The following is an 11983-nucleotide window of genomic DNA, read 5'->3' as shown; positions in this document are numbered from 1 at the left end:
ACACGTGGATGTCGCCCCGGTGATTCGCGGGTCCGCCAGGGGCGGAACTACATGATTATTGCACCCCTCGTTCTCGTTTATGATAGGATCATGACAAATAATAATATTGGCGCTTCAATGGTGATATTATATTGTGGATAGAAAGATGGTGATTATGTGTAGAAAGATTGGTAAATCTGAAAATTTACAGTCGGGATTTTACAACCGGAGATATAGTAATTATGCTTAATTATGTAGAAAGGATTTTTAAAATAAAATGTCATGTGTGTAATATCCTAACTGTAGATAATTATTATTTTCAATAATTGCTTGTTGTATATCGTTTGTATTCAAAAAGCTTAACATAAGAGGTTCCTAAGAGGAACAAAAGCTTTTTACATAATTGTTAATTTCTTGACAAATAAACGTAAAAATGCTTTGAATAAACAAAAACTAACGAATCAAACAAATAAAATTAATTTAACGGTTACTTTTAGTCATAAAAGAAAGAAAGATTCGGATTTAATTTGTTAGGAAACGAACTAGGTTCGACAATGGATGCAATGCAATCGTAGTTCATATGTTACGTCATATTTACAGGGATGTGGAATGTATTATTGCGAACCCCGTAAAGGGTTCCCCTCGTAAAGGGAACCCCTCGTAAAGGCTTAATAGAATTACGTGTTTTTATTTTTCTATTAATATCTATAAATAACACAATTATAAATAATTAAAAAATTGCTCATTTTTATCACTTTATTGGAGTTTTATTGGAGAATCCACCAATACATATATATTTTATTAAAATTTATGTAATTCATATATAAGCAATTTACTTTTACCATTATACACATTCTTTAAAACAGAAATTTTCTTTTAATTTGTCATATAATGTTACATGCGGCTTTAGGAACTGGATGAGCGCGAATGGAACGTTCACTCCATTCCGATTGCGTTTTGCGAGTACGTAAACCGTGACACCTTTCCACCTAACGGTACTCGCTCCATTTGAGGTAATGAGTTAAGCGGAACAACTGTTATGCGCCGCATAATACGTTACATTGTCATTTCTTTTCGTTTTCCAAAAGAAAAGTAAATCTGTTCGCATGTAAAAAATAACGTGCAGATTACGAAATAGCTTGATTTATTATTTATTATGACAAATAATACAGACAATATTACACAATAAAATTTCACAAAATATGCGAAGTCAATTTTTTAAAACTTGTATATATATAAATATAATTATAACTAATTATATTAATAATTGACTTATAATTTTATAATTCAATAAGTAACATAAAATTGCAATAATGCATGTCAACAATTTCTGCAAGTATTTTGTACAATTTCCGCGTTTAAAAAATCTTTTTTTTCTTCTGTTTGTAACTGCGTATATCGAATATCGATTAAACATTATACAATTGCATTATTCCCAAATTTGTTTATCCTAATTTTGGGTAATACTTATAATTTACTTTTCGGTTGTAACATATCCAAAATCAATGGGGTAAAATACGTTATGATACAATCGGCACCCGCTCTTCTCATGGAGAGCAATATCTCGTTCAGCACGTTCTCCAAATGGATCGCGCCGTTTTGCGCACTGTGATACAGCATGGCATACTCTCCCGAGACTTGGTACACGAATATAGGATACTCCGGATGCGCATCCTTTGTATGTCGCACTACGTCCAAGTAAGGCAGTCCTGGCTTCACCATCAGCATGTCTGCTCCCTCTTCTACGTCTCTTGCCTTAACAAAGAGAGAGACTTGATGTATTACACTTATTTAGAAAATATCACGATTTCATTCGTTTGATACAGAAGGTAAAAGAGCGTGAAAGAGAATGAGAGCTTGATGCAATTTCGCATATTTAAATATAATTATATCTCAAAACGAGATTTAAAGTCTCATTTGTTCATCTTATGTACGATTATAGCAATGCTCTGCGACATTAAATGAGGTATTCTCAATAACGAGTGGAGTGGAACTTACAGCAGCCCTGGCCGCCAATCCGTTGCTGCCAGGAGGCAATTGATAACACTTGCGATCGCCGAACTTTGGAGCAGACTGCGACGCGTCCCGAAAAGGGCCGTAGAGTTCTGATGCAAATTTTACAGCGTACGACAAGACAGCTACTCTATTCGAGTAGCCAGCTGCGGCTAAACCCTGTTTTATCGCGCTCACCCTACCGTCCATCATGTCGGATGGCGCAACAATTTGCGCACCTATAATACATATATCATAAAAGATATTCATAAAACGAAAGGAATATGCGAATATATTTAAGCATCGTTTTAAAATACGTGCAATCCCTCACCTGCTTTCGCGTATGACACGGCAACTTCAGCAATCCGTCGAATACTATCTTTGTTATTAATGCTACCGTCATCGTCGAGTATACCGCAATGTCCATGCACCGTGTATGGGCACAAACAGACATCGCATGCTATTACTAAATCAGGAAACTTCCTTCGTAGCAATGGTAGAGCACGAATGATAGGATTCCTCGCGCTGTCGGCGTTGCTTCCAATCTCATCCTACAATTAAAGTTTGATCAATACCAATTAGAATATTTAATTAATATCAAATTGTGTTAAACTCTCTCTCTCTCTTTCTCTGCAACGTTTGAGATACATGATTGAGTTACAAAACTAAAGATTTTTTTTGTACATTTCCAAGTTATGTAAGTTAGTTAAGTTTTATGTAAGTTAGAGAACTATTACATATATTTTACGAGTATTACCTTTTCGAGATGTCGTGATACACCAAATAACAAGACTGACTGCAATCCTTTAGCAACTAAAGGCTGCAACATTTTTTCTAACTGATTTATTCCATAACGATACACACCGGGCATGCTACCAATAGCATCTTCAGCGTTTTCTTCATCCCTACAATAATGTCCACAAAAGTTTGATTTATATAATATTAAATTGAACAGTAAAGATAACAAATACTGTATTAATTTCCATTAATAACCATTATTTTAAGAGCAATTTATGCTCCTTATTTTAATGCTTATAAAAATTTCATTACATATACACAATATTATAATAGTATGTCAGGCATGTTACATAATTGTAATAGGAATCGGACAGCAATCAGACTCTGTACTCACGATACGAATATGGGATACATAAGATTGTTAACTGTGATTTCTACATTTGGTGACTGCCACTGCCTTAAGACAGGATGAAAAATTCCACTGTGAAGAGTGTGTTTAGCTGGAACTGTTGTCACCTTCATTGTCCCTCAATTTTTCTTTGCTCACAGTATTATGATGTACTCGCAGCAATTCCTTACTTGTAGCCACTTGTAGCTTATCAATCTTGATCTTATCAACCTATTTTGTGACATAAACATTGCATGTTATAATGAATAAAGTGAATATCAGTGATTCAGTTATAAACAAAAACTTAAGTTATAAACATAATATTAGTTACACTTTTAAGTATACTGTACAAATATCCAGCCACCTTTTTTTGTAATTGCAAAAATGCAAATTTATGTGAAAAATAACTAAACATAAATTCTAAATTATTATTACATACCGTGAATGCAGTTAACATGAAACAATATTAAGAAATGCATAGAAACAAGCTGATCTTGCGTTTGTGAGAATATTGCACGATAAGCATGACATATTGAAAATGTTACTCCATGCTTGGAATTACCTTGCATATAACAGATGTGTGATGTAATAGGGGTTAAAATATGAAAGGTTCAACACACTGAGATATGATAGAATTGATACACTTTGCTCCCGTTGGATAATGTCCAACGATGATTCTTATCGCAGAAACAATATATCGGATATTACAAAATATTTATTCACAATTTGCATTTAAAAACGGCGGTCCATCCATATCCATAGATTTCCAGCAGGAGACACAGGTGACATAAAGGTTAGTACTTATAGTTCGTTCTTATCTTTGACTATTGGAGATTGCGAATTGGAAATTGGAATTTGACCAATCAGAACAAAGCAATCTTGGTCTGATACGGGGTTAGACGTGATTGGTCAATTTGATTGCGCATGTGCGAAATGTGCAGTCTGAAGAGTTTAGTGAGTTTACGCTCTTAGGGCTAGTCCTACATGCTTGTATGTACACACACATGGGAGAAGCCGCACTGCAGGGAGGTGTGCAACGAAATGTGAATTGAATTTTGTTGATTGCACGTGTTTGCGTCTTGAGAAATTTTAAATACATTTACCATTAATTTGCCGATTTTTCGAGTCTCAGCATTGCTGCATTAATGGACAAAATTTGATTTTACCTCTTCGACTATATTGTTTATTCAAATATTTAATAATGGCAGATATTCCGACAAACGTGGGTGTCACGCGAAAAATGTCATTCGGCATTAACGGTAAGCTCAACGGCGTGGAGTGCAAGACTCCCTTTCTGATCGGAGTTTCCGGTGGCACCGCAAGTGGAAAGGTGTGTATATGTATACATCATATATGTATTGCATTTAATTTGCAAATTACAATTATAATGCGCACTTTGCAACGTGTGTTTTTCTGCATGAAGAGTTAACTCCAATTCGCGCGGTAAAGTTTAATTTTAACTTTGTAAAAGTAGAATGACACATTTAATATCATATAATCATATAATGACAGATATTTCGACACAAATGTGGACGCTATGCAAAAAATGTCATTCGGTGTTGCCAGCAAGTTTACGTGGAATATGAGACTCCCCTTCTGGGAGCAAGAATTACAATCATTTTGTGGTTCTGATAACTTGTTTGTGTTTCCAGTCCACGGTGTGCAAGCGTATAATGGAAAAACTGGGGCAAGTTGATATGGACCATCAGCAGCGTCGAGTAGTTTGCATATCCCAGGACAGCTTCTATCGTGATCTAACAGCTGCAGAAAAAATAAGGGCTGAGAAAGGACAGTACAATTTTGATCATCCCGATGCATTCGATAATGATCTGATCTTGCAAACACTACAGGACATACTTGCTGGCGTCAAGTGTGAAATACCAGCCTATGACTACAGAACAAACAGTTTGTACGTTCGCACTTTAATAAGCTTCTAATCAGAAGCTATTTATAATTATTAATAAAAATAAAAAGCTTGTACGTGTAGCTAACATTTTTTAATAGTTCTTTCAACGATAACAAATATATTTCTATAGCAGCAAGTTTTAATGTTGATATAAGATCGATAATAAGTTTATTATTAAAGGATAGTTATGAATTTATTTATCAGGATGAAAGACCAAGTTACCACGATATATCCTGCGGATGTGGTGCTGTTTGAAGGAATACTGGTATTCTATTTTCCCAAAATCCGGGACTTGTTTCACATGAAACTATTTGTGGATACGGATTCAGATACTAGACTTGCGAGACGAGGTAATGTTTTTATATGATATAACTTTATCAGTACACATTTCTACCTTTCTGTTTTGTTTCCTCAGTACCGAGAGACATAAATGAACGTGGGAGAGATTTGGATTATGTCCTGAATCAATATATGAATTTCGTGAAACCAGCTTTTGAGGAGTTCTGCCTACCAACGAAAAAGTTTGCGGATGTTATAATACCGAGAGGAGCTGATAATACAGGTAATATAATATATTATTGTATATTACACTTTTTAGCTTTTAAAGCATTTTTTATTATAACATGGTTTCATTTATTTATAAAATATGACGGTTTTGATCAATCGAAGATTAATTTTTTTCTAATTTTCATTTTGCTAAATTAACTTGGAATTTTAACTCTATGTAACTTTCATGAACGTACAGTTTTATTATTATTATTATTACTGGTTACGATATATTCTTCAACAATATTCATTTATGTATATATTTATGCAAAGCATCTCAGAACTATTCTCCCTTTCTTAATCACATAAACAGTAAATATAAAAGAAAGAAAAGTAGTAAATTATGCTAAAAACAAATAATTCAATAATAACTAAAAAAAAAGTAATTTTTTACGATTTAAACACGAATAATGCAAATAAATAACAAAGATTTATCTTCTTTTCCATATTATAGACTCCAATTTTAGTTTAAAAATTTATAAAAGTATTTAAGATTGAAGATGTTAAAATATTTATTTTATTTCTTTTGTTTATCTGCAAACATGTATCTATAATGAACAAAGATTAAGATAAATTGTGTAATCAGTAACAATAATGATATTCAACAGGCATATTCCAACACAAAGAAAGCTTTTATCATTTTGGTTTAAATATCATTTTAACAGTAACATAGTATAACGAGTATCTAACATTGAAATATTTTTAATTGGTACTGCATTTATTTAAATGTGGAAAATTATATTATGCGATAATCACATAATTGATATAATTTGTTAAAAGAGGTACTACATGTACAAAATTAAGTGCACGTCGCAATTAATTATTAGTAATTTATACATTATTATTAATAATTAATTGATGGGATAATTTAAATGCCTTTTTGTTTTGTCCTTGTTTATATATTTAAGTTACTTGACCTTATACATATCCTATGGGTGCTGCCTGGTATACCGTGGTAGTGGATGTCAGAGCTACACCTACTTAAATTATAAGCGAAAGCTTAAGTGAGAAAGAACGTACCTCACATGGGAAACCTACATGGTCTGGTTGTATGTTCGCAGTGGCAATAGACCTAATAGTGCACCACATCTGGGATATTTTGCGTTTGAAAAACGCCGAAAGCTCCGGGCAGCATCCATTCCTCCAGCATAGACGTACTTCGGCCTCATCCGACACGCTCAGCAGATGACTTAAGCATGATAAGCTCACTCTATCAAGCACTGCATTTTTTCTGCATCACGCTCCTATGTATAACTGAATTCTAGGACATTTTCCAATTCTCTTTTTATAATATTTACGGATAAGTAATGTCCGTTTTTAACGCAGCACTTACCTAGATTATCAACATCGATTGATAGCGATTTGGGTAACAAAAACGAATCAATGAGTTGTGAACGAATAACAGAAGTAACAAACAAATGAATACGATGAACATTTATTATGAATTCATATATATTTGTTTCGATGTAATTTTATATATATAATTATATTGAAACAAATTCTGTCTGGCGTTCAATCAAATGATGCAAGAAAGCTTACTATATAAAACTTAGATATAAAAATGAACTCGTTGTGTTGTATTGACTATTTTCTAAATATTTGAAAAATTAGGTATCTAATGATAAGATGTTTAGATAGACGTTCTTAATATTTCTCAACATTTTATATATGTAGTTGCTTACATAAAATTCTCATTTCTCCTGTGATACGTTCACAAAACTCATTCGTAAAACGTATACCATATATTATGGCAATTAAGCACGATATTTTTGTAATAACACGAATTTTATATGATAGAAAAACGGACATTGTTTTTCCATCAATTACATGTTTATGACCATTATATATTCAGATTGTATCTCACACTTATATAACGAAAACTATGGCGCTTTTTATACGTGTTTCACCCTGAATGAACACACATTGTTGTGTGAATTAAAGCTGTAACTCTAAACTGTCATAAAATGCATGAAATTGTGTTTTAGTGTTTCAATGAATAACAGGTGAATTAAAAAGGATTAATAGAAGCCGAGTTTATGAAAGTAAATTCGTCATTGCCGAATTGAGAATTTGATTGTAATATTTTTTAATATCTTTCGTTCCTTCTATTATATTACTCTTTTATTATCTCTGCACTGTAATAATACATTTAAATGTGAATACAACAAACAAGTAGAATAGAAATAACTTCGTTTTTTAAATCACTCAATAAATTAAGCAGTTTTTAATAAATTAATTTTTTAAAAAGAAATATATCAAGAAGGAATAGAACAGAATTAAAAGATTTAAAAGCATTTTCTTGTTTTCAAAGATTACGAATTCCATTTCATAAAGTATAATTCGTTTCAGTTTATTTTAATTCTTAGTCATTGTTATATTGAAATATATAGAGCTATTATTTGATATAGCATCGTATAACTATACTACCTATGGAGCACAAATGTTTTTACAAATATTTCAAGTATTGTGTATCAGGAGGTACCTATGAATAATGCGTATGTGTGAATTGTCTGTGATATATATATATATATTATGTGTATGTATGGAGATGTATGTTGTGCATACATACAAAATACTTTAGATTACCTGTTAGATATTATTTGATTTCTGGTCACTCCAGTATATTTTGCATTTGCACTCTTACATAATATTTTATAGACACGTAGCAAGTATCTATTAGCATAATTGTTCAAATTGCAATGTATCTAGTTTAAGTTTATTTATATCTTAAACGTTCACTTATTACATTCTGTGCACAATTCTGATACTTCAACGTATGCAGAATCAATTGTTGATTTCTCTTAGCATTAATCTTTCTCTGATAAGTTCCAAAGCTAGTTTTATTTAATGTAATTCTCATGGCAATTTGCTTTATCTTATTTCTCATGGCAGTTTAATGTGATTCAATATGATTTGCGCACAATTTTCTTATTCTATGTATAACAAGCTCAAAATGAAACCTGTACAATTATTTAATTACTTTTTCAAAATTATTCACAGTTTAATTTCTGATTTGTTTGGATCGAAATTGTTATATATAGTTTAAGAGATTCTTTATTTCTTTTAGTTCCGGATTTAGTTTTGCATTTTAAGATGATAATTCTTTAAAGTCTACATCTTATATATCTGTAATCAACTGAACAAGTGATAGAGATAGTTCTGGGATGTTCCGCATATTGTTAAGAGAAGAGAGAGAGAAAAACTTTCCTGTACTGGTAAAACAATATATGAACACAAGTGTCTTATGCATAATAATCCGCACTCCGTAATCATAATATAACTAGATTTGTTATCCATAAAATAGCCACAATTAAAATTCCAGATATTTATCAATTTTATATTACTTTAAAGTGTACAACGATATGCCATAAATAAAGGAATTTATTATACCCAAATGTATCGTGTATCCCTAATTTGCGATTGCGCACTGACATTTCGTGATGATTTGTTACAGTGGCGATAGATCTGATAGTGCAGCACATACGAGACTTCTTAAGCAACCGAGGTAGGGAAATGGTGGAACCTGAAAGTCCAGTAAACAGGATAGACGGATTAATCAAGAGACCGCATTAATCCTTGAAATCTTAGCAAGTTTAGAATGTTTTGCTGAATCTAATCTTGTTCACTTTATTTCGATATCTGCGACATTTTGTATCGTTTTACTAGTATATAAATATAGGAGAGTTTGAGATTAATATTTCGAGATTCGTCACGTTATATTTTACTGACACTTGTAGTAAACTTTGCAATAACATTTTAATGAACACTGTTGACTAATTAAAAAGGAAAAATCCTCTAGATTTAGATACGCATATAGAAGATACAGGACATGATCAAAATATGTAGCAAAGCTGTGGAGCAGCGATTGAGAGCAAAATAAATTTATACATGCCCAATAATGTAGGATAGTCTGCTTAAATCTTTTTTTATCCTTTTAACACGAGACTAATATGCTGTACCAGCTTTGCCATAGTTTTCGATTACATCCTGTGTATGTACAAAGAGCACTGATGTGCTCTAGTAATTTATACCATCAATTAGAGATTGTTAAAATGAATATATGTCGTATACTTTTTTTGTATACTTCTAATAGAGGGAAAAAATGTACAGAATAACTTTATCATCTTAACAATATAAAGACTCGTACAAAAAGCTTACGTGTAACGCATCATTTTATAGAATTATTGGTAGTAGAGTTCTAAATTCATGCCGTCATGTATTTCATCTAAGAGAATATATTAAGGAAAACTATTAATTACTCGTAAATCTGTGTCGTGATCATTATGTTATCATAGTAAAGGATACAATCTTGGAGTTTGATGTGATCTTTGAAAATGGTGTACCACTTTTTCAACACAATTTTCTCCCAGTGTGTTCCGGTCTGAGCAGCTATCAACTTTTTCAAATCTCCAATGGTATCATCTGGGTTGCATTTCACTCTAACCTTTTTACCAAGACGATCATTGCATGTTATTTCTAACATTGTTTATTGTATCTGAACCTAAAATTTTAATAGTTTTGGAAGACACTATTTATTGGTAGTTAAAGTTGCTGGCAATTTTATTCTTTTTAGCTACATATGCCCGTGTTGTTATTTATTTATAATATATGCTATATTCTCTATACGCTGTCTAATAAACAATTTATATCCGAGATACTTGTGTTAGAAACGTCAAGAAAGTGCAATATATTAAGACAACACAAAATAATTATTTCTTTGCTATCACAATCATTTACATTCTGAAATTAAAGTTTGTTTATTTTGGAGCACATTAATAACTGAGTACCAACACATTTTGGACGTATTCACTTGAAAATTCGACACAATTCAAATTGAAAATTAAATGAAAAGTATATTTGCACTTACTGCGTATTAAAATTGCGTTCTCTAAAACTTTTCGCAATTTGTCGTGAAAAACAGATTTTGAGTGGCGGTAATACCTTTCTAACCTCTCTTCTCCAATTCTAACCTATTTCCGAAATGGAAACCGGTTCTCGGTAGTTCTCGTTAGTAATTATCCCCAGTTGATAAAAACGCTTTTGATTTTCCCGAGTATGGGTAATCTCGGACTTCATCTAGGGTCACTAGATGATTCGCAGGGCACATTTTTGTCGAAAGTCCGCCATGATTAGTCCTGTCAAAAAACTATATATTGCACATCTGTAATATCTCGATCTTCTCATGTAATGCTATGCATGTGTGTGTGCTGCTATGTTATTAGGTTATTACGGGAAAGATATTAGAGCGTTCACGCTTTTCGCTACGGTAAATGCTACTGCGCGGATAACACTCGCGGCAAGATATCCGCATGAGGGTGTGCGTTATCAGGTCTCATGGCAAAACCGGAGCGGCTCCGTTTCACAATTCTCGATGACTTGATACTTTTACGGGAGGTCTCGAGGCAAAACCCATACGAGGAGAGTGACAGGTGGAAAACTGTCGCCGAGCGAGTCGTAAATGCGACGCAGAAGAACTTCAGTTTACGCTGTGTCAAGGAACATGTTGATCATCTGCTAAAAATTTGGACCCGAGAGGGCCGTGCACACTTGAGGAAGTATGTACTCTCGTCGCTTTATTCCAATTAATTATATGATAAGCTATCAGTGATGTGATGCATCTTCAGTGCATTGACATAACAGAATAACGCTGTCAGCTGTTTTAGTAGTATGTTTTTAAAGCCACACACATGTACAATTACTAGAATATATATTAGATAGATGATCCATCTGTGAAATGCTTATTGATTTGCAGATCGGGAACCGAGGAACAATACAATGAGAAAGAACAACTTCTACAGCAAGTGCAAGATCTACAAAGAGAGTTCAGGCGCTCTAGCAAAAGTATCAGCTCCAATGCACACAAATTTGAACTAGAACAAGCAAGAGACCTAACCTTGGAGAACATTTCTGATACTTTGGAGGTAATAATAGAGGAACCAATGATGACATCCTTGTCTTCATCTATTCCGACCTCAGCATTCTTACCCATTGCATTACCATCGCCAACCTCATCATCTTCATCGTCGTCGTCGACTCCGTTAACTTCAGCAAGTCCACTGCGATCGCCAAATGCGTCACCATCAAGAACGGGAGGACCAATGAGAAATAAAGTGCATCATGATGCGATAAAGAAGACAACGTTACAATTTTTGCAAGAGAGACATAAAAAAGAGATAGAATTTCAAGAGAAACAATTCTGTCTGGAAGAGAGGAGAATCCAACTGGAAGAAGAAAAATTTAAAATCGAAAGGAAGGAACGTGAAGCGAGACTTGAATTGGAGATTGAAGAAAGAAGACAAAGGATCGCTGTTTCCAAACAGAAACAAGAGATTCTGGAGATATTGTTACAACTGATACATAAACCTTGATTATTTTTATAAGTGATAATTTTTTTGTTTTATTGGTTTATAAATAAAACTACTGTTACAGCAAGT

The 11983-nt window shown here is 33.0% G+C and overlaps 4 protein-coding genes across 9 annotated transcripts; 2 read left to right on the top strand and 2 right to left on the bottom strand.

The window, feature by feature from the left end:
* Positions 1-1106: 1106 nt before the first annotated feature.
* Positions 1107-3917, bottom strand: LOC105287464 (delta-aminolevulinic acid dehydratase). Of its 3 annotated transcripts, none has more exons than XM_026969942.1 (6): positions 3821-3917; positions 3104-3328; positions 2729-2876; positions 2303-2522; positions 1978-2210; positions 1107-1734 (listed from the first exon to the last, which is right to left on the bottom strand). In XM_026969942.1, the coding sequence occupies exons 2-6, from the start codon at positions 3229-3231 to the stop codon at positions 1447-1449; spliced, it is 1017 nt and encodes a 338-aa protein (XP_026825743.1). In that variant the 5' UTR covers positions 3232-3328; positions 3821-3917; the 3' UTR covers positions 1107-1446. The 3 variants fall into 3 exon arrangements, with proteins under 3 accessions (XP_026825743.1, XP_011351320.1, XP_011351321.1); XM_011353018.2 differs by having other exon boundaries at positions 3660-3916; XM_011353019.2 differs by lacking the exon at positions 3821-3917 and adding an exon at positions 3537-3665.
* Positions 3918-4079: 162 nt separating this feature from the next.
* Positions 4080-9652, top strand: LOC105280948 (probable uridine-cytidine kinase). 3 transcript variants are annotated; one of them, XR_894210.3, is made up of 6 exons: positions 4080-4427; positions 4750-5006; positions 5208-5353; positions 5419-5565; positions 6611-6797; positions 9004-9070. XR_894210.3 is itself a non-coding variant. In XM_011341827.3 (5 exons), the coding sequence occupies exons 1-5, from the start codon at positions 4299-4301 to the stop codon at positions 6736-6738; spliced, it is 807 nt and encodes a 268-aa protein (XP_011340129.1). In that variant the 5' UTR covers positions 4080-4298; the 3' UTR covers positions 6739-9652. The 3 variants fall into 3 exon arrangements, 2 of the variants coding, with proteins under 2 accessions (XP_011340129.1, XP_011340130.1); XM_011341827.3 differs by having other exon boundaries at positions 6611-9652; XM_011341828.3 differs by lacking the exon at positions 6611-6797 and having other exon boundaries at positions 4081-4427; positions 9004-9453.
* LOC105280947 (ubiquitin-like protein 5) lies at positions 8869-10622 on the bottom strand. Of its 2 annotated transcripts, XM_011341825.3 has the most exons (4): positions 10417-10552; positions 9855-10050; positions 9708-9774; positions 8869-9072 (listed from the first exon to the last, which is right to left on the bottom strand). In XM_011341825.3, exons 2-3 carry the CDS (start codon positions 10030-10032, stop codon positions 9731-9733), a joined length of 222 nt encoding a protein of 73 aa, XP_011340127.1. In that variant the 5' UTR covers positions 10033-10050; positions 10417-10552; the 3' UTR covers positions 8869-9072; positions 9708-9730. The 2 variants fall into 2 exon arrangements, with proteins under 2 accessions (XP_011340127.1, XP_026825744.1); XM_026969943.1 differs by having other exon boundaries at positions 8875-9774; positions 10491-10622.
* Positions 10623-10711: 89 nt separating this feature from the next.
* Positions 10712-11981, top strand: LOC105280946 (stress response protein NST1). Its single transcript, XM_011341823.3, has 2 exons — positions 10712-11104; positions 11302-11981. Exons 1-2 carry the CDS (start codon positions 10884-10886, stop codon positions 11915-11917), a joined length of 837 nt encoding a protein of 278 aa, XP_011340125.1. The 5' UTR covers positions 10712-10883; the 3' UTR covers positions 11918-11981.
* Positions 11982-11983: the final 2 nt, after the last annotated feature.

The sequence above is a fragment of the Ooceraea biroi genome, chromosome 5 (assembly GCF_003672135.1).
Source record: "Ooceraea biroi isolate clonal line C1 chromosome 5, Obir_v5.4, whole genome shotgun sequence".
Classification (NCBI taxonomy): Eukaryota; Metazoa; Arthropoda; class Insecta; order Hymenoptera; family Formicidae; genus Ooceraea; species Ooceraea biroi.
The sequence above is the reverse complement of the archived record's forward strand: the minus strand, read 5'-3'. Positions and strand labels throughout refer to the sequence as shown.

Coding starts and splice junctions, on each gene's coding strand:
- LOC105287464 (XM_026969942.1), bottom strand. CDS start 3,231: ATGAAGGTGACAACAGTTCCAGCTAAACACACTCTTCACAGTGGAATT. Junction 2,211..2,302: donor CGTGTCATACGCGAAAGCAG/GTGAGGGATTGC, acceptor TATGTATTATAG/GTGCGCAAATTGTTGCGCCA. Junction 1,735..1,977: donor GATTGGCGGCCAGGGCTGCT/GTAAGTTCCACT, acceptor CTCTTTGTTAAG/GCAAGAGACGTAGAAGAGGG.
- LOC105280948 (XM_011341827.3), top strand. CDS start 4,299: ATGGCAGATATTCCGACAAACGTGGGTGTCACGCGAAAAATGTCATTC. Junction 5,354..5,418: donor TACTAGACTTGCGAGACGAG/GTAATGTTTTTA, acceptor TTGTTTCCTCAG/TACCGAGAGACATAAATGAA. Junction 5,566..6,610: donor GAGAGGAGCTGATAATACAG/GTAATATAATAT, acceptor GTATGTTCGCAG/TGGCAATAGACCTAATAGTG.
- LOC105280947 (XM_026969943.1), bottom strand. CDS start 10,032: ATGTTAGAAATAACATGCAATGATCGTCTTGGTAAAAAGGTTAGAGTG. Junction 9,775..9,854: donor TCACATCAAACTCCAAGATT/GTATCCTTTACT, acceptor ATATTCTCTTAG/ATGAAATACATGACGGCATG.
- LOC105280946 (XM_011341823.3), top strand. CDS start 10,884: ATGGCAAAACCGGAGCGGCTCCGTTTCACAATTCTCGATGACTTGATA. Junction 11,105..11,301: donor GGCCGTGCACACTTGAGGAA/GTATGTACTCTC, acceptor ATTGATTTGCAG/ATCGGGAACCGAGGAACAAT.